Source organism: Neurospora tetraspora, assembly GCF_033439725.1.
Source record: "Neurospora tetraspora strain CBS 560.94 chromosome Unknown B0H65scaffold_4, whole genome shotgun sequence".
NCBI lineage: Eukaryota > Fungi > Ascomycota > Sordariomycetes > Sordariales > Sordariaceae > Neurospora > Neurospora tetraspora.
In genome coordinates, this window is record NW_026944386.1 from 4,783,550 (window position 1) to 4,806,865 (window position 23,316).

At 54.4% G+C, this 23,316-nt stretch overlaps 7 protein-coding genes across 7 annotated transcripts; 4 read left to right on the forward strand and 3 right to left on the reverse strand.

Moving 5' to 3' along the window:
- Positions 1-751: 751 nt before the first annotated feature.
- B0H65DRAFT_443059 (tubulin alpha chain) lies at positions 752-2,725 on the forward strand (the record flags this gene model as incomplete). Its single annotated transcript, XM_062825612.1, has 7 exons — positions 752-776; positions 1,010-1,050; positions 1,191-1,217; positions 1,293-1,368; positions 1,429-1,959; positions 2,020-2,443; positions 2,500-2,725. 7 exons carry the CDS (start codon positions 752-754, stop codon positions 2,723-2,725), a joined length of 1,350 nt encoding a protein of 449 aa, XP_062682355.1.
- A 1,548-nt stretch (positions 2,726-4,273) lies between these two features.
- B0H65DRAFT_426860 (uncharacterized protein) lies at positions 4,274-8,553 on the forward strand (the record flags this gene model as incomplete). Its single annotated transcript, XM_062824656.1, has 5 exons — positions 4,274-4,295; positions 4,358-4,509; positions 4,575-7,435; positions 7,582-8,413; positions 8,524-8,553. 5 exons carry the CDS (start codon positions 4,274-4,276, stop codon positions 8,551-8,553), a joined length of 3,897 nt encoding a protein of 1,298 aa, XP_062682356.1.
- Positions 8,554-9,558: 1,005 nt separating this feature from the next.
- Positions 9,559-11,710, reverse strand: B0H65DRAFT_575020 (uncharacterized protein; the record flags this gene model as incomplete). Its single annotated transcript, XM_062830607.1, has 2 exons — positions 10,089-11,710; positions 9,559-9,699 (listed from the first exon to the last, which is right to left on the reverse strand). The coding sequence occupies exons 1-2, from the start codon at positions 11,439-11,441 to the stop codon at positions 9,559-9,561; spliced, it is 1,494 nt and encodes a 497-aa protein (XP_062682357.1). The 5' UTR covers positions 11,442-11,710.
- Positions 11,711-12,878: 1,168 nt separating this feature from the next.
- B0H65DRAFT_509353 (uncharacterized protein) lies at positions 12,879-15,360 on the reverse strand (the record flags this gene model as incomplete). Its single annotated transcript, XM_062828306.1, has 5 exons — positions 12,879-13,093; positions 13,189-13,862; positions 13,916-14,289; positions 14,340-14,549; positions 14,605-15,360. The coding sequence occupies 5 exons, from the start codon at positions 15,358-15,360 to the stop codon at positions 12,879-12,881; spliced, it is 2,229 nt and encodes a 742-aa protein (XP_062682358.1).
- An 868-nt stretch (positions 15,361-16,228) lies between these two features.
- On the forward strand, positions 16,229-19,942 carry B0H65DRAFT_212984 (uncharacterized protein). The gene is made up of 2 exons (XM_062821956.1): positions 16,229-19,016; positions 19,096-19,942. The coding sequence occupies exons 1-2, from the start codon at positions 16,367-16,369 to the stop codon at positions 19,710-19,712; spliced, it is 3,267 nt and encodes a 1,088-aa protein (XP_062682359.1). The 5' UTR covers positions 16,229-16,366; the 3' UTR covers positions 19,713-19,942.
- Positions 19,503-20,934, reverse strand: B0H65DRAFT_575074 (uncharacterized protein; the record flags this gene model as incomplete). Its single annotated transcript, XM_062830608.1, has 2 exons — positions 19,503-20,741; positions 20,873-20,934. 2 exons carry the CDS (start codon positions 20,932-20,934, stop codon positions 19,973-19,975), a joined length of 831 nt encoding a protein of 276 aa, XP_062682360.1. The 3' UTR covers positions 19,503-19,972.
- Positions 20,935-21,782: 848 nt separating this feature from the next.
- Positions 21,783-23,315, forward strand: B0H65DRAFT_213144 (acyl-CoA N-acyltransferase). Its single transcript, XM_062821959.1, has one exon. It carries the CDS (start codon positions 22,014-22,016, stop codon positions 22,848-22,850), a length of 837 nt encoding a protein of 278 aa, XP_062682361.1. The 5' UTR covers positions 21,783-22,013; the 3' UTR covers positions 22,851-23,315.
- The last annotated feature ends 1 nt before the right edge of the window (position 23,316 follows it).

Genomic DNA, 23,316 nt, shown 5'->3' on the forward strand with positions numbered 1-23,316 from the left:
TCTACTCCATAGCCGGTGCAAATCCTCATGGGTTATGCATGCATATACCACTTCCGTGATCCCCTCCTTTTCCACGTTGTCAAAGTCAATTCATGTTGTCGTCCAGGTACCCGGTAGATGCACCAAGACGCAGCAGCTTTCTCCACCGCAAGTTTCCAGAAAAGAAAAACCAATTTAACCCTCGGACTTATGTTGCTGCCCCTGACGCGGTGGCTGGCGATGTTCGAACTTACAAATCCGAAGTTGAGTTCTGGACCGGCCGTCCGAGGGGGGGAGTCCAGGGGCAAGAACAACAGGCGGAACAGTGCAAGACGGTACCACGGCAACCACTCAGTAACCACCTGCCAGCGAGCGGGTGGTGATGCCCCTGGTGGCGGACAACGAGGGGCCAAAGGGGGCACGGTGCACGGACCCCCTCTAACTGAATGGTCGTCGCTGTCGCTAAAAGTCCACGAGTCGTTCGTTGACGCTTTCCCCCATTGGGCAGGCTGGTGTCAACAATCGAAATTTCCCCACCACGGGCCAGTTCGAGCACGTCCACTTTCTTGTGCTTCGCCCATCAGGCACTTCCACTTCCGAATCCGCCGCCCGCCAAATCCTCAATTTTGCACATCCCATCCATCCCATCCACCGCATCGCTGCCCTTTCTCCAACAACCCACCGCGACGCCGTCTTTCGAGTCTTGACAACTTTTTGCTTTCCACTTCTTTCTACTACTACTACTTCTTTAATACACACCAAACCACCCAAAATGCGTGAAATTATCAGCTTGAACGGTACGTCGACAGCTTCCATCTCCTGAATCACCGCTTTCTCGCCCACCTATCCCGCCCTTCCTGTTCGCCTCCATAGTGGCGTGCGCGTTGTTGGCGAAAAAGCAGCCTCACCGCCAGCGTGAACCCGTCGCCCACCCAAAGCTGGCGTATCATCGGCCTCATCCACCATCTATCCGCCTACTCATCTATCGTCGAGATAAACACAGCATGCTAACGTTGCTTTCCTCATCTAGTCGGCCAGGCTGGTTGCCAGATCGCCAACTCCTGCTGGGAGGTAGGTCATCGTCGCCCTCTCCCGTCATCCCCCACCACACGCGACACATCCTGTCCATGATAGCACCGAAAACCGAACCATGGAACATCCGACCGCCCTCTTTTTATACACAGGACAAAGAAGGCTAACCCTATCATTAGCTTTACTGCCTTGAGCACGGCATTCAGGTAAGCTTTGCCCCCATCCCTCCCACCTTATCTCTCCCCGCCATCCGCACAAGATGCTAACCTACGACACCACAGCCCGATGGTTACCTCACCGAGGAGCGCAAGGCCGCTGACCCCGACCACGGCTTCAGCACTTTCTTCTCCGAGACCGGTACATAGCGCCCTTGCCTAGCACAACGCGCGAAACAGAAGCTTACAAATACAAACACAGGCAACGGGAAATACGTTCCTCGCACCATCTACGCCGATCTCGAGCCCAACGTCATCGACGAGGTCCGCACTGGCGCCTACCGCGGTCTCTTCCACCCCGAGCACTTGATCAGCGGCAAGGAGGATGCCTCCAACAACTATGCCCGTGGTCACTACACCGTCGGCAAGGAGCTTATCGACCATGTTCTCGACAAGGTCCGCCGCGTTGCCGACAACTGCAGCGGTCTCCAGGGTTTCCTCGTTTTCCACTCGTTCGGTGGTGGTACCGGTTCCGGTTTCGGTGCTCTCCTCATGGAGCGCCTCTCTGTCGACTACGGCAAGAAGTCCAAGCTCGAGTTCTGCGTCTACCCTGCTCCCCAGACTGCCACCTCCGTCGTTGAACCTTACAACTCTATCCTCACCACCCACACCACCCTCGAGCACGCCGACTGCTCCTTCATGGTCGACAACGAGGCCATCTACGACATCTGCCGCCGCAACCTCGGCCTCGAGCGCCCCAACTACGAGAACCTTAACCGTCTGATCGCTCAGGGTATGTCATGATTTGGATCTATGACGTGTGTGATTTTCCTAGACTAACTTTTTGTCTCAGTTGTCTCTTCCATCACCGCCTCGCTCCGCTTCGACGGCTCCCTCAACGTCGATCTCAACGAGTTCCAGACCAACTTGGTCCCCTACCCCCGTATCCACTTCCCTCTCGTCGCCTACGCCCCCGTCATCTCGGCTGCCAAGGCCGCCCACGAGGCCAACTCGGTCCAGGAGATGACCATGTCCTGCTTCGAGCCCAACAACCAGATGGTCAAGTGCGACCCCCGCCACGGCAAGTACATGGCCACCTGCTTGCTCTACCGCGGTGACGTCGTCCCCAACGACGCCCACGCTGCCGTTGCTACCCTCAAGACCAAGCGCACCATCCAGTTCGTCGACTGGTGCCCTACTGGTTTCAAGCTCGGTATCTGCTACCAGCCTCCCCACCAGGTCCCCAACGGCGATCTGGCCAAGGTTAACCGTGCTGTGTAAGTTTTTTCTTATGCCTGTATGCATGGATGACTAGTTCTAACTGTGACAATAGCTGCATGCTTTCCAACACCACTGCCATCGCCGAGGCCTGGTCTGCCCTCTCCTCCAAGTTCGATCTCATGTACTCCAAGCGTGCTTTCGTCCACTGGTACGTTGGTGAGGGTATGGAGGAAGGCGAGTTCTCTGAGGCTCGTGAGGATCTCGCTGCCCTTGAGCGCGATTACGAGGAGGTTGCCGCCGACTCGATGGAGGGTGAGGAGGTCGAGGCCGAGTACTAAGTGCAAGTACAAGTACAGCAACACAGTGTACGGGATACGCTGCTTGTGAAACGTTAATTGTTGGTACGAAGATGTTGATGGATTCGGAATGAAGAGATATACAAACACCCACGGAGCCCTTGACTGTGGCTTCCTGTTAGTTGTTTGAATGGGTGCGCATTAGACGTCTTGCTATAGGGATGGTGATGATGATGGGTTCGTTGTTATTATTCCATGGCGGATGTCAGTTTTGATGTGGCCTTCAGTTGAGGACTTGAGGTTGAAACTATTTTCTTGTTAGACTGAAACGTGATAGCCATTTTTAATTGAGTGAAGTAGTATTGGTGTACACGATGTCTTTGGAGAGTGGTGTCGCAAGGAGTAGATTTAGAGTGTGACTGGTCTAAACAGGGTTGTGTAAGCTCTTGTCAGATCACACCCATTTCCAATTCCAATAGCTTCAGGTGGTCAAGTCCAGCAAGTTAGAGTCGTGAAATGCAGTATGCAGACATGGCATGAGGGATATACCACCATGTGGCGTCCAGACGCGCAACGAAGATGGTGGTGTGGAAATGGGTTGGTGTAGTTGTGGTTGTGCATCGTGAGTGGTATTGTGGTTGGACGGGACGTTCGTTGGTTGGAGGTTAGGTTGGGATAAACATGGGAGATGAAGATGGGGGTCACTGCCACGGGAGGGAGGACACTGTACGAGGGTGAGGGAATGTGAGGACCTCGGTTACAGAAAAGAGCTGGGTATAGTTTTAACCTCAAATGTAGGTTTTCCTATTTATCACAAGGCTGAGATGGATTATCGACTATACATAGGTATGGCCTCTTATACATTCGATATCGATAATCTGGATGATGGGCACAAATGCACGGCTGCATCACAGAATATTCCTTGTGCAGCCGCTGTGCAGGCCAACCAGATGACCGACTCCGCACTTTGTGGCACTAACAGCCGCTAGACCCAGCAGCGCACATTGCGGGTGGAGCACATTGGCTTCAAGAAGGTCCACTTTTCATCTTGGCGGGTCGAAGCTCTGTAGCGCCCGCTGTGGAAGTCACTGTCGCATTCCCAACCGAGCCAACCTCACCAGATCACAATCACAGAGGCAGAGAGGAGGCAGCAATCTGGCCCAGACACCATAGCCATACTGTACTAGCAGCCTAATATTCTTTCTTTCTTTCTTTTCACTCTACCCGACCTCGACGGATTGCCCTTGTGCTTGTGTCATCAATCCGAAACATTCTCTCCAACTCCCTTGTTGCGACATCATCCAGGGCGTCATTCCCCTTTCCGCGACCCGGCAACCCAAACACCTCGGAACACCCGCCCAAGCATCCCGACGTTCCCAGTCGATATCTCCACCAACAACTAACCAACAACAACCTCCGCCCTGAGACCCGACATCTTGTCACCTGTACGGATACTTTGGAAAAGAAGCATTGGGTTAATACGAACCCGATCCGACGACGATAATCACCGACGGTAGCTGGTCCCAGTAACCAGGTCACCTATTACCATAATACATAAGTCCTCTGCGCAGAGGGTACAGCTTGCCCATGATGGCTTCTGATCCCGATGCTGGTGAGCCTCTCCTCAGTCTCCCATGTACTAGTATCGAATAGGGCTAATTCCAATGCGACCAGGCGTCCCCAACTTGAACCTCACCCCCGAGGAGAAGCGAGTCTACGGCCAGCTCTTCCGCGCCGCCGATACCGATGCCGTTGGAGTCATCACCGGCGAGGTGGCTGTCAAGTTCTTTGAAAGGACAAAGTTGGATTCCCGCGTCTTGGGAGAGGTCAGTCATTGTCTCCCCTTGCTACACCTGCCGTGCGACAACTGACGTATTCTCCCCGAAAACAGATATGGCAAATCGCCGACAAGGAAAACAGGGGCTTCCTCACCCCAGCAGGCTTCGGCGTCGTCTTGCGGCTTATCGGGCACGCGCAAGCCGGTCGCGAACCTTCCCCCGAGCTCGCCCTGTCGCAGGGTCCGATTCCTAGATTTGACGGCTTCACCCCGACTCCCGCCCCCGCCCCCGTTCCCGGCCCGGCCCCGTCGCCTGCGATGCCTGCTGCTATGGTTTCCCCGCAGGCCACCGGTTCCGGCCCCATCCGGATCCCGCCCCTGACCCCCGAGAAGGTCTCCCAGTACTCGGCCCTGTTCGAGAGACAACCGCTGCAGGGAAACATGCTCCCCGGCGAGCAGGCGAAGCAGATCTTTGAGAAGTCGGGACTGTCTAATGAGATTTTGGGAAGAATTTGGATGCTGGCCGATACGGAGCAGCGTGGTGCGCTGGTGCTGACCGAGTTCGTCATTGCCATGCACTTGCTTACCTCGATGAAGACGGGTGCGCTGCGCGGTTTGCCCACCATCCTTCCTGCCGCGCTGTACGAAGCCGCTACGAGACGCGCCCCCGTTGGCGGGATTCCTCCGCCCGGCCGATCCCCGACGACCGCTACTCCGCCCCTTCCGCCCGCTGCTAGACACCTTACCGGCCCTGCGCAACTTACGCAGACGAGAACTGGCAGCCCGCTGGGACGTCCGCCACTTCCCGCGCAACCGACTGGCGATTGGCTGATTAACCCGGCAGACAAGGCGCGGTTCGATCTGTTGTATGAGGAGCTGGATAAGCAGAAGAAGGGCTTCATCACGGGCGAGGAGGCCGTGCTCTTCTTTAGTCAGTCCAACCTCAACGAGGATGTGCTTGCTCAGATCTGGGACCTTGCGGATATCAACTCGGCTGGTCGTCTCACCCGGGACGAGTTCGCCGTTGCTATGTACTTGATCAGAGAGCAGAGGACTAAGCCCGGTCAGGTTCCTCTACCTACTACTCTGCCTCCTAACTTGATTCCTCCTAGCATGCGCGCCCCGCAGGGTCGCCCTCAGACTGCTACTGGTGGCTTCCAGCCCCCTCGCCCGCAGCCCCCTGCGCCGAAGCCTTCGGCTTTGGAAGACTTGTTTGGTCTGGATGATCCTCAGCCTCCTGCGGCCGCTCCGGCTCCGGTGCAGGTTCCTATCGCTACGGGTGGATCGGTCGATCCGTTCGGCAACAGTGCTAGTCCCATTGCGCCGTCTTCGCCTATCCGCCCCGTTGCGACGGGCTCGAACTTTAGGCCGTTTGTTCCTTCGTCATCTTTTGGTCGCGGTTTGACTACGCAGGTTACCGGTGGTTCGAACAGCTCGGCACCGGCGGGTAGTGTTAGAGCTTCTCCGCTGCCGCCAACAGTTGAAGACGATTTGCTGGGTGACGCCGACCCCGAAGTCAACAACAAGCTCTCCAACGAGACTACTGAGCTCGCCAACCTCTCAAACCAAATCGGCTCGCTCACCAAGCAGGTTCAGGATGTCCAGACCCAGCGAACTAACACCCAGAACGATTTGAGCCAAGCCAGTCAGCAGAAGAAGAACTTTGAACAACGCCTCACTCAGCTGCGCGCCTTGTACGAAAAGGAAGCCCAGGACGTCCGCGCTCTCGAGACACAGCTCAACACTGCCAAGGCGGAGACCAAGAAGCTGCAGACCGAGTTCGCCATGATCGAAGCCAGTTATCTCGAACTGCAGAACCAGCACCGCACTGTTGTTGCTGGCTTGCAAGCCGACCAGCAGGAGAACGCCTCGTTGAAGGAGAAGATTCGCACGGTAAACGGGGAGATCGCTCAGCTGAAGCCGCTGGTTGAGAAGTTGAAGAGCGAGGCCAGGCAGCAGAAGGGAATGGTGGCTATCAACAAGAAGCAGTTGAGCACGGTGGAGGGGGAGAAAGGAAAGCTACAAAATGAAGTTGAGGGCCTTAATAAGGAGAAGGAGGAACTGGCTAGGCAGGCGGAGCTCGCCAGGCAAGCTAGCCCGGTGCAGCAAGTCACTAGTCCCGCCCTGTCCACTGCAAGTGGTAACAACCCCTTCTTTAGGAGGACGGGAAGTGCGGACATCAGCGCTGCGTTCGCTTCGAGGTCGATGAGCGGACAGAGTTTCGATGATGTGTTCGGCCCCTCGTTGAACGCCCCTATCCAGAGCCCGACGCCACCTCCTGCTGCTGTTTCTCCTGTTCCCCAGGTTGCGGCGTTCAAGGCGCAGAATACCGGCACGTCGACCGGTAGTTTCGGTTCGGGGTCGTTCGCTACGCCGGGCAGCACTTCGCCTACAATTTCAAGGCAGCCTACTATCACTGCTGAGAGCGCTGCTGCTCCTGGTGGTGCCTTCTCCCCATTCGGTGAGCCCAGCGGTAGCGGTTCTCGTGCCCCCTCGCGTCATGGATCCCAGGATCAGACTCCTGCTGCTGCTGCTCTCCCCATCGAGCCCGTTCAGACCGGCCAGTCTGCTACTTCCAACCGTCCCATGTCGCCTGCATCCACTACTAGCCAGTCTAAGGCCCCAGCCGCCCCCGTTGAGGCCGATCCTTTCGCTGTCAATACGGACGCTAAAGCCAAGGAGGACTTCGAGTCTGCGTTCGCTAGCTTTAAGAACTCAAATGCTAAGCCCGCTGCTGCTGCGGAGACTGCAAAGGCTGGTGGATTCTCCAAGTTTGACTCGGAGTTCCCGCCTATTTCTGAGCTGGAGCGGGACGATGAGAGTGATTCGGAGAGCGAGGCGGGTGAGGCGAAGGGCGGGTTTGGATTTGATGATGATTTCGCGCCTGCTAGCCCTCCGGTCAAGCCTCCCGTGAGCGCTGAGGCCGGTCAAGCCGAAGCAGTTGCTGCGCCGGCTGCTGCTGAGCCAGTTGCCAGGTAAATACGCTCCAGTACTGCTTTTTTCGCTTTGATACTTTTCGTTTTGCTCTTTTGGTTGGTGTCTTTTTTATTCAGTTTTGATTTGCCTGTATACCCCAGTTTTGTACAACGAAACAGCAAGACTGATCCGATCCGCTATACAGCGAGACATCCTCATTCACTACTGCCCCTGTCTCATCTCCAGCTTCTCCAGCTCCCCTAGAGGTATCTAACAACGAAAACAACAGCACCAGCGCCGCCGCCGCTAGCAACGCCGACCTCGACGATATCTGGGGCACTCGTTCTCCCGCTCCCGCCGCTGCTCCCGTTCCTACCTCAACCACTACTGTTACCGTCCCCGCTACCGCTCAACCCCCCGCTACCGCTGTCCCCGCTACTGCCCAACCTCCTGCTGCTACCTCCCAATCCTCCAAGGGTGCCTTCGACGACCTAGATGATGAATTCGCCGACCTCGAAGACGCCAAGGAAGGCAGCTCCGCCGACGACGTAGAGGACTTCGCCAACATTTCCCGCTCTGGGTTCGGAGATGACGGTTTTGGCAGCGGTAGCCAGTTCGGCTCTCCCCCGCCTAGCCAGTCCAAGAGTGATTTCGACTTTATCCCTTCCCACCAGGCGACTCAGTCTCAAGGATCGTTTGCTGCGCCAAAGGCGGATGCCCATGACTGGGATGCTATCTTTGCGGGTCTTGATGAGGGAAGCCAGGCTCAGCAGGGTGGTCAAAGTCCGTTTGAGAGCTTGGAGACGCCGAGACCGGGGTCGTCCGCCAACCCGCAAGCCCAAACTGGTGGGGAGCAGAAGGAGGGTGAGGGCAAGGAGCAAAAGAAGGAGGGTGGTGAGGAGAGGCCAGCACCGGGCAGAGCGTTGACGGAGTCTGGGGAACACGATGATCCGATTGTGAAGAACTTGACGAGTATGGGGTACTCGAGACAGGATGCGGTGAAGGCGTTGGAGAAGTACGATTATAATTTGGAGAGGGTGAGTTGTTCCTACACTGATCCAGGATGGGAGTAGGGTGTGGCCTTACTGTCCTTTCCGGCTTGAGGGAGTTCGCAGAGTTGATGGTATACTAACTGAAGTTGTCATAGGCCGCCAACTACCTTGCTAGCCAGTCTTAAGTAGACTCTGCGAGGCTAGGTGCGAGGTGATTTAATGGTCAGATCAGTGCAAAGACAAATAATGCGAGCCATGGCGACGCCAAATATCGAAAGGATTAGAGACATACGATCATATTGTGTGAAAGCAAGGAAGCAAGGAAGACCTCATATGGACGAACATGTGAACTAGGGATTGTTGGTTGGTTGGGTGGTTGCGGCAACGAAAAGAGTTGCGTTGCGTACTAGGTAAGAAGTCAAGTCAAGTCGGTCAAGTCGTTTTGATACCTCTATCATTTTTCATTTTCCTTTTAACAAATATCCTGTCTGTCTTGTCCCGTCTGTCCTGTCGGGACATGGAAGCTACGCTATCTTTCAATTTCTTTTCTGTTACTCTCTGTCTGTCTATCTACCCCAGCATGGCTAGCTGAGTGCTGCCACAAGTTTTTCTCTTTTTGTATGTTATGTAGTCGTACGGTAGTACTGTGTTAGTTGTAGTGGTAATATCAACGAGTGGATGTAGCCGCTTCTTCAGCGGTTATTGATGTTTGAGTCCGTTGCTTTGAGGATGTGATTATCAATAATGGGAGTGCAGGTCACCGAGGGTCACGAGAAACCGGAGTGAATGGGTTTGAATCTCGTCCCAAGTGAATGGTATGGACCGGCTCCAGCTCCGGGCAGGCTCCTGCCATGAGCAAACAGTCTTTTGTACCGGGGAGCCAAGACCAAGTCTGATAGCTACCTGTACCCACGCAGTACTTAAGGTCTGTGTGTGGAAGCTACAGTCATCAGACCACCGTGGGGACGGTAGTTCAGTCGTCAGATGCTTAGCTTCTCCTGGCTGTCGATCTCCCTAGTAGAAGCGGTTCGTTCGATCCCAGAGACGGGCGGACAACTTTTTTGCTTCCCTTTTTTTTTTTTTTTTTTTCTCTACCACCCTTCTCCTGTTACGGTTTCTCCGCTTCCTTCTTTTGGTTCTTCCATCACAATGCCTTTTAGGTTGTTCAATACCAGGCAACGCGTTGGAGATTACAATGACATGGTTCTCTGAATTGCACGTATTGACTCCTCAATCTCCTCGTCCGACGCGCCACTTCTGTTTGTGACTGCCCTCTTATCTACCTTAGAAGCAACGGTCGTTCGAACCTGTCCTCGGGCACCTTCGGACAACTTTTTTTGGTCAATTTATCAATAGCCCTAATAGGTAGGTATGCTTGGTATGTGTACATGTATGTGCCTGGAGTTTTCTCGAACGCCGTGTATTTCGGGTTTTATCATTATCTGGATCTTTGTTCAATCCTTGTAGAGATATCCAACGAAACGAAAAGGGTATGTGACCACCTACTGAACGCCTATACTCACTCAACTATTTTGCCAACAAGTATCTCAGTCATGTTCGCCCTGTTCCGTCCTTCTTCTCCCACTCCTCCCCTCCCCTTTTACTTTTTGTCCCCTTTTCCTTTTCCCCTTTACCACCTCCTCCCCCCTCCCATCCCTCCCCCTCCCCCAACCTCAACCGGAACACCCCCTCCATACCCCATCCCCACCCCCATCCCCACCCCCCCAGGGGCACCAGGGGCACTCATCTCCCCCAAAACATCCCTAACAAGACAAACATCATCCCACTCCTCCTCCGTCCAGTTCTCCCGCCCGCCTGTCCCCCAACTCCGCACGTTGCCCAAGATATCCGCCAACACGGCGTCCACCTGTCCCCGCTTTTCGTGAACCAGGTGCTGGTCCGACTCGTGGGAGTGGCTAAGGGCCCATTGTTCGAGGCGGAGCTCGAACATCCTGCGTAAAAGTTTGGTGGTGCGGCGGATGTCGGCTGCTGAGGGGGTTTGTTGTTGTGCTTGGGTTTGGGTTTGATTGTGTGGTTGGGGTTGGGTGGGATGGGAGTTGGAGGAGGACTTGGGGATGCCGGGGTGGAGGGAGGTGCGGTGGGCGAAGGATTGGAGGTTTTGGGAGTGAGAGCCGGAGGAGCGGGAGTGCCCGTGGGGAGGGGGGGAACCGCGCTCGGAAACGGGGTAGGGGGGTTGCACGGCGGGTTCATGTTTGTGGAGGACGTTGGTTTGGGTTTGAGTTTGTGGGGGGTATTGTTGGCTTCCGGTGGTTCTGTGTCTTGACGAAGAGAGGGGGTTGGTGAAGTTACGGTGTTTCGCAGCAGCCTGTTCATGTTCTTGGGGTTGGGGTTGTCCACCATGACCTTGACCGTGAACAGGTTGGCCTGGGTAGCGAGGGGAGTTGGGCTGGGCTGCTGCTAGATACCCCTGGGATTGGGTGTGCGACAGATGGTGAGGAGATGCCGGACCGGGACCGGGACCGGGGGAAGTGGCGGCGGAGGACATGGTGGACAAGGTTGTCACGCTGCTTCTCCCGAGACTGCTGTTGCTGCTTGTACTGCCGAAGTTGCTTAGACTCAGTCGGGAACCAAGGCTGGCGCTGCGACGGTCGCGATTGCCGCCACTTTGGTGGACAGCATCTTGAGGAGACAGATTGCCGCTGCTTCGATCATGATGCTGGTAGTAGGCGTTTGGATCATGAGGGTATTGCGGATTCGGTGGACCGGGTCTGGCCTGTACCGGGAGGGACATTCTGTTGTGGTCATGGCCCCGGTGGTGCTGCTGCCCCTGATGCTGCGGCGGGGCGTGATGGGTGTACCCATTTCCGTATTCATTTGCTGGCAGCTCGGAAATAGAACTCAAGCCGGGCGCCTGGCCAGAGTTGTTGGAGGAAAATGCGGAGGAGCCATTGGGAGTGTAGGAGTGGTAGCCTCCGTTGTTGGAGTAAATGCCGTTGGCGTTGAGATCGTTGCTGTTGAAGTTGTCGGGGGTGATGGGTTGAGGTTGAAGGTTGGCGGAGGAGGATTTGGGTTTGAGTCCAAAGACTTTGCGGAGTTTTAGGGAGCCGCCCATTTTTGAGGTTCTGGGGTTATTCTTGTTTGAATTGTGGCTTTGGTTGGCGAGGAAAACGTGAGTGTCGCGATGGCTTCTTGGGAGTTTTCTTGATGGCCCAGATGGAAAGCGCAGATGATCGTGAGATGTCTTCCACAAACTGTCTCCAAAACACGCCTCAGTGCTTGTGAAAATGGCTTGGAATGGCGAATTGAGTTTACAGCCAGACGTAACTGTTGAGTTTCGTTCTGGTTTGGATGATCAGTTCAAGATCTTCAAAAGGAAGAGAGTTTTCAGCACGCATAGCAGAGCAGATTCAACTTACACAGGGCCAGGTTGAGAAGTCCACAAGATCCCTATATCCCAAAGCCAAAAAGAAGATCAAAAAAACCAAGTTCTTATGAGATTAACACCCATCAACAGGTAGAGCCTTGTCATATTCAGCGCGTCCAACATGAACTCAGCCCGTCTCTCAACTTGGCAGCGGCGGGACTCGACAATAAAGCATCACAGCCAACGCTTCCCACTTCCCTTCTCGTCAATCAAGGAGCAGCCACCGACCTAGCCCCAGGCACTCACGTTACCATATGTGGCTCCAGTCCATCCGACTCGGCTTTCCACCACCACGATTTAGGCACACTCGTGAATCCTGGGCGCTTTCGCAGACAACCACCATCAGCATCGTGACCACCCACCCCGTCCTGTAAGCTGTCGGCTTTACCCCGTTTCCGTCCTGGCTCAGCGCACAGCCGAGTGAGTTGGCAACGCATTCCGTGAAGAAAGCTTTGTCTAGCACGCTTTGCATTGGACGAATGTCTAGTGAGGTTCAGTCCTGGATCGGATATGGGCTACGTATCAATAAAGTGGTGGTGTTCAGCTTCTGGCCAAAGTTCCTTGATGTATCGATTGTTATAGACGCACTGTGTCGCTCGGCTGTGGTCTGGGAGCGAACGAATGAAGAGGAAGTGATAAAGTGTGGCTTACATTGGCTTGTAGGGTCTCATTGGGTTTGCTGGGTAGACTCTGACATTGAACAATAGTTTATTGGGACTGCAGTTGATTGAATGAGGGGAAGGGAAAGAATGGAAGGGCTGAGGTCTTGGCTATCAACCTGGCGTCTCGCAGAGCATCCCGAAAAGGGAATGAGTGTGTAAGTGGTGTTATCGGCAGGCGATTCTTCAGTTGTGTCCCTGGATGTTTCCCGAGCTTGTGAATTGAAGTGTCAATGGCAGAGACGAAGAACAGAATCAAAATGTGAACAGGAAGCTTCCTTACGGAACGGGTACCCATTATCCAGTCTAGACTTCCGAACAATGCCTTTTGATGCAGTGGTATCATTGCAGAAATCCAAATTAAGATGTTCAGATAAACGTATCCCCTGCCCATACCACTGGTTCTCCATCGTGAACTCCAGCTCACTCCGACTTCCGTCCCTCAAATCATCAACATTGTGCCTCATCACACTGAGATATCAGATTCCCCTAACGGCACCTCCGCGCTCGCCAACACCTTCCCGCCACTCGTGATCTTGACCTCGCACTTCTCCGTGACATGAATCTCCACTTTGACCCAGAACTTGTAAAACTTTCCGACCTCCTTATTTGTGAACTCACTCCTATGCGTCTCTGGGACTTTGGTCAAGTTACACTTAAGCGTGACCACTGTGTCTCGGCCTATCTCACTGTCAGTTTTGTTTCTAGAAGTAAGGGGTAAGATGGGGGGGAAATAGGAATAATGTGGTATAAAGCGACAACAACGCATAACAAACCTTTGTTGATAGCAGCAAACCTGGTCGGCGGCTCATCCGCACTCGACGCAACAAACACCACCTCTCTAAAGACCTCCGCCGGCGGCGGTGGTGGCATGCTATTAGCACCACCCCGTTTGTCAAATCGCTGCGACATCAACCCCAGATTCTGTGCCGGAGCCCTCCCGGTCCCATTTTGCGCAGGAAAGTGCGTAGCCTTCATACTCCAATGGCAATCATACGTCGATACCATGGGCTTCCCAGGGAACAGGGCGTCCCCCTTGTTAATAAACCACCGAATCTGATCCGTCGCCCACTTGACTCCTTCCACATCCACATCGACGTCCGACGGCCGATGGGAATTGTAGGGGGCGTATTGCGTGCGGACTTTGATGCCGTAGTGCCGTGGGCAGGGACGGATCATTGGGGGCAGCGAGGTGTGTACCCCGAGGGATTTGATGATGGCGCCCCGCGTTACGGCGGACCAGCAGTCGTCGCCGCGGTCGACTTGAATACCGGTGGTCATGCCCCAGGCTTTGACGCGCTCGTAGAGGTAGGGGGAGCGGCCGAAGCCCCCGGAGAGGAAGATTTTGCGGATTTTGAGCTTTTGGATGATTTGGATGTGGGTGGCTGCTTGCCCGATGAGAACGAGGGTTTTGTCGACTGAGTGTTTGAACATGGTTTTTAGGTCGTCACTGATGTTGTCAGTATGGATTCCCACAGGCTGTCAAGTAATTGCAGCACTTACACAGTAATCTTGATAGCACCATTCATGATTCCACGCTCTTCATCATCTGTCGTACCGATTCCTCGTGGTAACTGAATCGGAAACCCGAGCTTCTGATCCTTGCCATCGAACTGATGCTTGATCCCCTCAAACCTCCCATGTAGCATGCGCAGCTTCGGTTTGATAATCGAGTGTCCGCCAGTCGCTTGGTCTTGCGAATCAGTCTCTATTAGCTTCTCCCAGTCCTCCGGCCCCAGCTTTTGTTCGATGAACTGCTCAAATGCTCGGTCGATACATGTGGCGCCGCATTTGTCGCCTATTGGGTAGCCGATTTGTTCGAGCTTGAACTGCTTCTTGTCAAGATCGAGGCTTACGACTTTATAGGAGGCCAGATCCTGGTCTTGTTAGATTGCGAGGATGTAAAATGATGGGAAGGAGGACGTACAACGGTACCACCACCGGCATCGACGACGATGAAGCAGTCATTCTTTCGAAAATTTACACGGTCCTCGCGCAGGGCTTCTCGTAGGGTGTAGTGGGCGCAGGCTTCGGGTTCGGAGACGAAGGAGAAGTTACGGATTTTGGGGAAGAGGTCGGCCTTGAAGGCGGCGCGGACGGCACGGTATGTTGAGTTTAGGGCTTTGTCAGACCATTTCTGTCGGTGTTAGTCTAGAGGCTTGCAAAAGGCGACAGTTCTTTTGTTGACTTACAGCAGGATGTGTGATCACCATGTCGATAGGGATATTGTCAGCAACCCTTCTTCCAACTTGGGTGCAAATCTCTTCCAGAGTCTGCTCAGCAATATTGTCGAGATAATCTTTGACAATATCCTCTGGCTCCTTGGCCAAATGCCGCGGAATATCGTTTCTGATGACAGCATCTTCGCTCAAGTCAAGCAATCGGATGCCGTAAAGCGTCTCAGCCAATGTCTTTAGCTCAGCACTTCGATTCCTCGTCTCTTCCAACTCCAGCTTGGTCCACTTGAGGACTCTGGAGTTGTCATCGATGTCGTACCCCCATTGCCGGCATCCCTTTGGCGAAGGTGAGTACGAAATCTCCGAAGGGACTTTCTCGGATTCGTGTGTTGGCCATCCTTGGAGCACCCGTATGTCATCGGCAAGCGCATCAAGGTCCTGGTCCTTTTGTCTCGAAGCGACAGAGAGGTAGGCAATCCCGCTAAAAGTCGTTCCATAGTCGAGGGCAACAACCATGCGCGTCTCTGGCGTAGGAATGTTTGCCGAGGAGAAATTGGGAAACCCGGGGGGACTATCGGTTCTGGACGGCGTTGCGGCCTCGTTCAAGGTATCTTGGGGATCATCATAGGCATCCCATTCATCCACGTCGTCCTCGCTTCTTCTTGTTGTTGATATGGGCGAGACCTCTCTCTTTGGGGTGCCTGGAAAAGCTGGGGAGGCGGAGAGGGAGATTGGCGGGGGAGGGGGAGGGCGAGTCGGTAGGGAGGACATGTTGACTTTTGATTCCTTCGGTACCGGTATGTCGCGGTAGTACTGTTCGATTTCCTCGCGGTCCATAGAACTTGACCGAGTGTTCAACTCGTCGGAGAGTGCAGCGCAAATATGACCTCTTCTGGTGTTCAATTGACAGTGAGCTCAAGGAAGCTTCCAAGCCCAATCTTTCTCCAACATCACCACCACAATCGCAGCCTTTCCTATCGTGGGCCGGCAAGGTGTTCAGCTTCCCCTCGTGGCTGCTCGTACCGAACCTTCCCCCCTCCCAGTCGCGCCGCCGCCGCCCCCTCCTCGTCCTCGTCGCGCTCAGCAACCATGAAGCGTCCAGTCCAGACACACCCCCTCGAGTCCTCTCCATGCAGGCCGAACTGACTGCTGCGAATGCACCGACAAGGCTGAGGTGCCATTTCATGCGGTTGCACATGCAGTTGCACAAGCGCTGCATCAATCTGCACCCAGCGCATATTGGGATCGCGGGTTGGCGAGGGCTGGTCGAGAATGCCCAAGTGGCGTCGACTAGTGATTTTCGGCATAAACCCAAACCGCCAAAGAGTCACAAGTCAGCCCATGTTGCGGACACGACAAAGTACCGCGAGGTCTTCAGCTGTTGCTTGGCACTGTGCTTCTCCGAATGGATTGAATGGGCGGTTGGGGACGACGAGGTGTGGTGGTGACATGGAAAGTTTTCAGCTGCGGGGTCCGAATGTTTTGGAGAAAGAGTGACTGACTGAGGAGAGGACAACACAAGACAAGCCACCCACACTCCGAGAGAGACCCTGGATCTGAATGAGACTGCGGATATGGCAAGCCTTCAATCACTTTGCCAGAAAGGCTGTGTGGTGTGGTGTTACGTCTCAACTGTTTACGCGGCGAGAGAATGGCAGGACGAGAAAACACATGCACTCCAAGATGTCAACGATCCGAAAGCCAACCCAACACTATCAAGCTTCACATATTCCGGCAATCCTATACACTCCCTCAAACACTCCATACCCTATGAACCATGAGTTCCAACCCCTTCTCTGCGGCGATCAGGGGCGTCAAAAAGAAGATAGATCCTGGCCGTTATGACGATGGCCATACCAAACGCACTTCTACCAACGAGCCGCTCACCCATCTGCCCGTCAAGACGCTCTCCAAGCTAACGCCGGAAGAGCTAAGAAACTATCCAAATGACCAGCTTGAGAGGCTTGAGCTTGATCGACTTCAAGTCCTCCCCGGCGAGACTCTTTCAAGATTGAACCCCGATGTCCTTGCGCGCCTGCCTTCTAAAACCATCTCGAGGCTCACCCCCGAGGCACTGGTCCAACTTCCAGCAGCCGTACTTGCTGAACTCTCGAATCACTTTCTGTCCGCGGCGCCTCCCGAAGTTCTCTTTCGCGCCTTGCCCGCCCTTGACTCGGATGATCTTCGTAAACTGAAGAAGGCCATTCATCGAATCGGCCATGAACGGTTGAGGCAACTTCCCCCTGACGTTATCAGAAGATTGCCAATCCCCGATATAGATGTACCAGCCCCCGAAAGTCCGCAACTTCCAATCCAAAAGCATGACATTTCTATCCACCGGTTGGACAAAGGGTTGCCGGCTATCCCGCAGTCGACGCACGACTTTGGCATGTCAACAGAGTATCTTGACAGTCGCTATGAGCAGCAGTCAGGAGTGATGTCCTTCAGTGCCCACTACAACACCGCCAATATCGACCCATCAGCCTTCCCTTCCTCAGCCGACCGGTCATACGCAAGTCCGCCATCTCCAACTCACACATACACCGGACGGAGCAGCCCGGCCGCTGTCAAGTCACTTGCCACTGTCCATACAACGACATACCCTCCAAAAACCTCGGATCACAGGCCACCGCATGCACCGAGAAGGAACAGCAGTGTTTCCAGGGGGTCACATACTCGGGCCCGTTCGTCCAGCCGCGGTCCTAAACCGGATCGGGAGCGGGAATACCAAGCCTATACCTCAGCGTGCCCACGTCCGGTAACAGTCGCGGAATATGGACCTACGAAGGTCTCAGAGCTTCCTAGAGATGTCTCTGAGCTGGGATTTCCAACAGCACCGCCAAGGTTGAGCTCTCACATCGATGATCTTTCCCCTTCAGAGATTATCAGGCGAGCAGAGACTTGGAAGGAAGAACACCGAGAGATCCCACGGAAAGAGACTCCAAGGGAATCTCGAGAGATCATCCCCAAAGAAGACCCCCGGTCCATGTCTCCAACCTCGACTTCAACCTCATCAAGCCCAGAGGTAGCCTCTTTCGCCGAACGCGAACGGGCTGCTCAGGGGCACATGATATCGAGTGCAAACGATGACGCCGGCTCGAACTACAAAGACCGAGTGATCAAAGACCATACAATCAGTGAGCTCAAAATGGAACGAGATAACCTCAATAACCAGCTTATCAACGCCAAAGCCAAGAATATAGCACTGTTAGACCGTCTGGACAAATACCTTGAGAGGAAAAGCCCGAGCAAAAAGCATACAGGCGACGCCATTGACGTGGTAATTGCTTATTGTGAAGAGCTCTGCGATGGCCATAGCAAGATTGCCAAAGCAAATAAGGACTGGGAAGATACTTGGCTGCGTGAAAAGAAGCACCGCCAGGAGGTAGAGGACCAACTCGAAGAAAAATCTCGGCGGTTGCGGGTTGCTGAAGACAACCTTCTTGGTCTGCAGAGCAAAGTGAATGAGTACAGCCAGCGAGCCACCGAGCTTGAAACCCAAGAAAGCTCCCTCCGCAACGACCTCGGCCGTCTCGAGCGCGAAAACAAGGAGCTCCATAAACGCTGTGAGAACCAAAAAGCACATTCCGACGCTGTCATCAAGAAGATCCAACATGAGCACGAGAGCAACGTGGCTCAGCTGCGCCAGACCGCAGCGGACCATGACTCCCAAATGCGCTCCCAGCAGGATCACCACGAATCCGAGGTCCGCGCACAGAAAGAATACTATGCTCAAGAAATGCAAAAACAAAGGGTGTACTACGAGGGCCAGGTCAACTCCCTCCATCAACAGCTCGCCGACCAGTCCCAGTCCCACCAGACGCAGCTAGCCCAGGCAACAAAAGACCTGCAAGACACCATCACCAACCTCCACTCGCAGCACCAGCAGGAACTCAACCGCATGGAAACCGCCTTCAACGAAAACGTCGCCGCGCTCCAGACCACTCACAACCAACAAATTGCCGCGCAGCAGAAGAAGCACGAGCAGGATATCCAGCGCTTGAACAAGAAGCACGCGCGCAACGTCGTCGACCTTCGAGAGAAGGTGCAGAGTTTAGAGAACGATTTGGTAGGGAACAATGACGATTTCCGTCCGGCCACCGACGATAGCCTCAAGATCCAGTATCGCCAGTTGAAACTGTGCATTGATATGGTTACTGAGCCTATCAACTTGGGCATCAGCGGGGTACCGAGGAACTTGGGCAAGTTAGATCCAACGAGGTTCTTGGAGAGGGAGGGTAAGAATCAACTGCGTTTCCTGCTGAGGAGCGTTGTCTGGCAGAAAATTGTCGAGGGGTTCTTTTCCGAGCCGTTTGGATTCGGGGCGTTGGGGAGGGGAGAGGGGAGGGAGGTGTTGAGGGGGGTGGTGGAAGGGTGGAGGGGGTTGTGTGGTTATGATGACGGGTCTTTGTCGAATGGAAAGACGGGTAAGTCTAGCCACACATCCCCATCCCATTCTTGCTTCTCGTGATATTGACGGAATGAAACTAATACCACCTCACCCAGCATCCCGATCAACAACAACAGACACCGACCTTCTAACCCCCTTCTTCCACTCCCGTGAAGCCAACAAATGGCGATCCGCCACCTTCCAATCCATCCTCATGGCCGTTGCCCCCCCTTCGTCCTCCATGTCCGGCAACAAGTCCAACTCTCGAAAAGGCCAACAACAAGCGCCCAGCCCCAGCAGCACCCCGGGCCCCCCAGAACATCCCATTGCCACACCTTACTACGCCAATATCAACCAAGTCCAATCCCAAATCGTCGCCCTCCTCTCTTCCATTTGCTCAGAAACCTTGTCACCTGAGATCCAATCCAAAGTATCCGAGCTGGCCCGCCAAGCCGGAGAATTAGCCCTCCAATTCGGGGCCCAACGGGCGCAGCTGGGGTTGGAGGTGCCGAAGAGGGGAGAGCAAGTGAAGATTGGCACGGAGTCAGGGTGGGTGGATTGCGAAGACGGCGATTCTTTTGGTGGGAGAAGGGGGGTGGAGGTGGAGGTTGACTTGTGTGTGAGTCCGAAGGTTTATAGAGTGGGGGATATGGATGGGAGGAACATGGGGGATAGGAAGGGAGCAAAGGTGAAGGCGATTGTTGCTGGGGAGGTTTATCCTAGGCGGTCGTAGGGCTGATGACGGGATGGGTGTGATGGGAGTAGAAAGAGGGGAAGAGGGGAAGAGGGGAAGAGAAGAACAGGAGATAAACTGAATTCAAGTTCGTTTGCACTGACGGCACTGACCGAAAAATAAACAGAAGCATAAAGAGGAATGAAGACATCATGCTCTCATTACCATTCATCATAACATCATTGAGCCGCCGAAACCCCCAAAACACTAAAACACCAACCCCAACATCACAACCAAAACAAATACTTACCCCCACCTACCTACATCAACCCCCCACTCAACAACACACTCTGCCCCGTCATGTACCCCGTCTTCACCAACATCTCCACCACATTCCCCACCTCCTCCGTCGTCCCCAGCCTTCCAACGGGGATATTCTTCACATCTCCCGGCGTCCCCTCCACAAACTTTGCATCCGGAATCATGCCCGTCTCCCCAATCATGGCCGGCGCGACATCATTAACCGTGATGCCCTGCCCCGCATGCTTCCTCGCCAGGTTCTTCATCAACCCTTGCAACCCAGCCTTGGAAGCAGCGTAATGACACCCGTTGATGCCACCACCTTGAGCGGCAATGGAAGAGACGAAGATGATGCGGCCCCAGTTGCGCTGGATCATATGCGGGAGGGCCAGTTTGCAGAGGAGGAAGGACGAGCGGAGGTTGATGCTTAGCATCTTGTCGAATTCGTCGAGGGAGATGTCCAGAATGCTGGGGATGCGTTTGCCGTAGCCGGCGTTGCTGATGAGAATGTCGGGGCCGGGTTGGCCGTGCAGGTCCTGGAGCTGGGCGAAGAGGAGTTGGATGTCTGTTGGCGAGGACAGGTCGCATCTGTGTGTCGACATCGGAAGGGGGTTGGGGTTGGCGGACGCACGTCCAAGGGAAAGGGCTGAGTCGTGGGCGGTTTGGCCGTTGGAGAAGGCTGCGTAAAGTTGTCCCTCCAGGGCATTGAGCTTCTCGGGTGAAGAAGAATAGGTGATGGCGAGGTGGGCTCCGAGAGACCAGAGGCGACGGGCTATGGCGGCGCCGATGCTAAACGAAAGGAGTGAGTCAACTGCACTGTCATCTAGGCAACAGGCTGGCCGTTGACACTGGTCTGGAGTGGTAATGCTTCCAATTTCGCCTGATGAGAAACTGAGTAAGACGGGGATGGTGTAATTTACCCTCCGGAAGCGCCTGTGATGAGGACGAGCTTGCCCTTGACTTCGTTGTCAACTTGGGCCATGGCGTGTGGTATGACTGCTGACGACTTCCCTTGGCAAGAGAAATTACAGGGAGATGAGCGTGGGACAGTCGGGGCAAGAGCGAGAGACAGTCGAGTAAGACGATGAAGACAAAGATGAAGAAGAGGAGGAAGTTGTCGTCGACTTGACAACGGGCCCCGCCTTCCTTTTATACACTTTCCGCTTGGAACATGTCCATCATGATGAGACCATGACTGGCTGCTGCCTGGTTCTCCGTCACCGGTTAAACCACGTGCTCATCGGCGCTCAAGCTCGCATCGAGCTAGATGTCACATGTCATGGGAGTAGTAGTTGTTCATGTTGGTATGCTGTGTAAGAAGAGGAAAGGAAGAGGTCGACTGCGGAGAAGAAGCCGCCAATCAGCGGGGAATAATAAATTGACCAATCACATCCGCGACCGGAATCGAATGCGGACAAAAGCCGGTGGTCCCCGCTTCCGACCCCGCCCCGTCCGTCCAACGGCCACCGTGGGCCGTCCGTGGGGGCCATATAAATTTTGGCAGGTGCTAGCGGAACTGTGTTTCCACCGGATACCGGATCGGTGATCGACAGACGGCATTGGCAGGCACGGAGCAGACTCCTGGAGCAAGACTCTATTTTATTATTCTTGGCGGGTTTTCATCTGCAGCAAGTTGTTTCACAAATCAGCTCAGAATTCCCCACGAATACCAACGGGAGATCGCGATTCTTCATTGCCCTTGCGGTTTTTGGATATTTCAAGGCTTGGCCAAAGAGGTTCTCACCAAACGGGAAACCACAATTTGGTTTGTCCACCATTTCAGTCAGACCAGTCATCCATCCACCGACACATTCCAGGCGTTCACATCTCCAGTCAGGACTTGGCATCAGTCACTCACTCTGTCACGAAATTGCTCGAGGAGTCACCGTGGGCCTCAGTGTCTGCCCGTTCTCTTATATAAGTCGAGTCTTCTTGGCAGCCCAAGGTTCCAAATTCCTTGACCAACATCACGACCCAAGGTCTCCTCAAAACGTCTCTCTCCGGTCTCGCTCAAAGAAAGCCATCCATACACCATCTATTGTCAACACCCCAACCACAAAAATGGGCACCCCCTTCATCGCCACCCTCGAGCCTCCCGGCATCGCCCTCTCCCCCTGGGACGGCTCCCTCCCCCCTTCCCAGCAAAGCCCCTCCACAACCAGCACCGTCCCCAAAACCTTCCTAGACGCCATGTCCATCCGCGAGTCCGTCTTCATCAACGAGCAACAGATCCCCACCGAAAACGAATTTGACGCCAACGATCCTCGCTCCGTTCACTTCGTCATCTACGCCTCTATCAACCAAGTCGTCCAGCAGGAGGAGAGGGACGCTGACAGTGGGAGGGTCATGAGGCCGAGGAAGTCAGAGACAAGGTCGGTGCCGATTGGCACGGTCAGGATAGTGCCGTTTCCTCATGCTCCACACCCGGTTAAGGGCGGACGGTATCTGGCTGATGAGTTGGTGAACTTGGAGGAGCTGGACTCGGAGACTAAGAAGGCGTTGGAGAGGGTGGAACAGGGTGGGAAGGATCGCAAGACAAGCCTGCACGACGGAGAGGAGGTCTACATGAAACTGGGCAGACTGGCGGTCTTGAAGGAGTTTCGCGGTCGTGGCATCGCAGGCCAGTTGATCAGGCGCGGGTTGGAGTGGATGAGACAACATCCGAGGTATTTCAGCCCGTCAGTGAAGGAGAGGGGGTTCGAAGCGCTGGGAATCGATCCGGAAAGGGACGCGAGGATGATGCCTAAGTGGCGGGGTCTGTTTTGCGTTCATGCCCAGGTCAGCGCCATCGGTGCTTGGAAGAGGGCTGGGTTTGTGGTGGATGAGGAGATGGGAAGGTGGTGGGAGGAGGGGATTGAGCATGTTGGCATGTTTTGTAGGGTGGATGTGAGGGCGTAGGTGTATCTGTCGGAGTCTGGGCAGAGGGTGGAGGGACATGGGGGGATATAGAATGAAGGTGTTGGTGTTGGTAGTGGATTTTGTGACAATATTTCCTTCCTATTAGCGGGTGTTTGTGACATTGATACCATAAAAAAAGGTGATGGGAAGATGGGTCAAAAGGGCTAGAGAAAGCCTTTAGTCGTTGTATCACTTCATGGCAAAACAACAGCCCTCCTAAAACTGACACAAGGGGAACTATGAGCAGCTAGAATTCGTGGCGGTCTCGTCGAGGGGAGCCAGAAGTGGCAGATGACTTAGACATGTTGTTGGAGCCGGGTAGATTCTGCGACAATGTTTCTTTGCGGTTAGCGCTTGTGATATGTTTCATCATACAAAAAGAGGATAGGGACGTCAAGTCTTTGAAAGTAAAAAGGAAGGGGTCGAAATCGGTGTTCGGTCGTTCAGTCACTCATGGCCAAACATA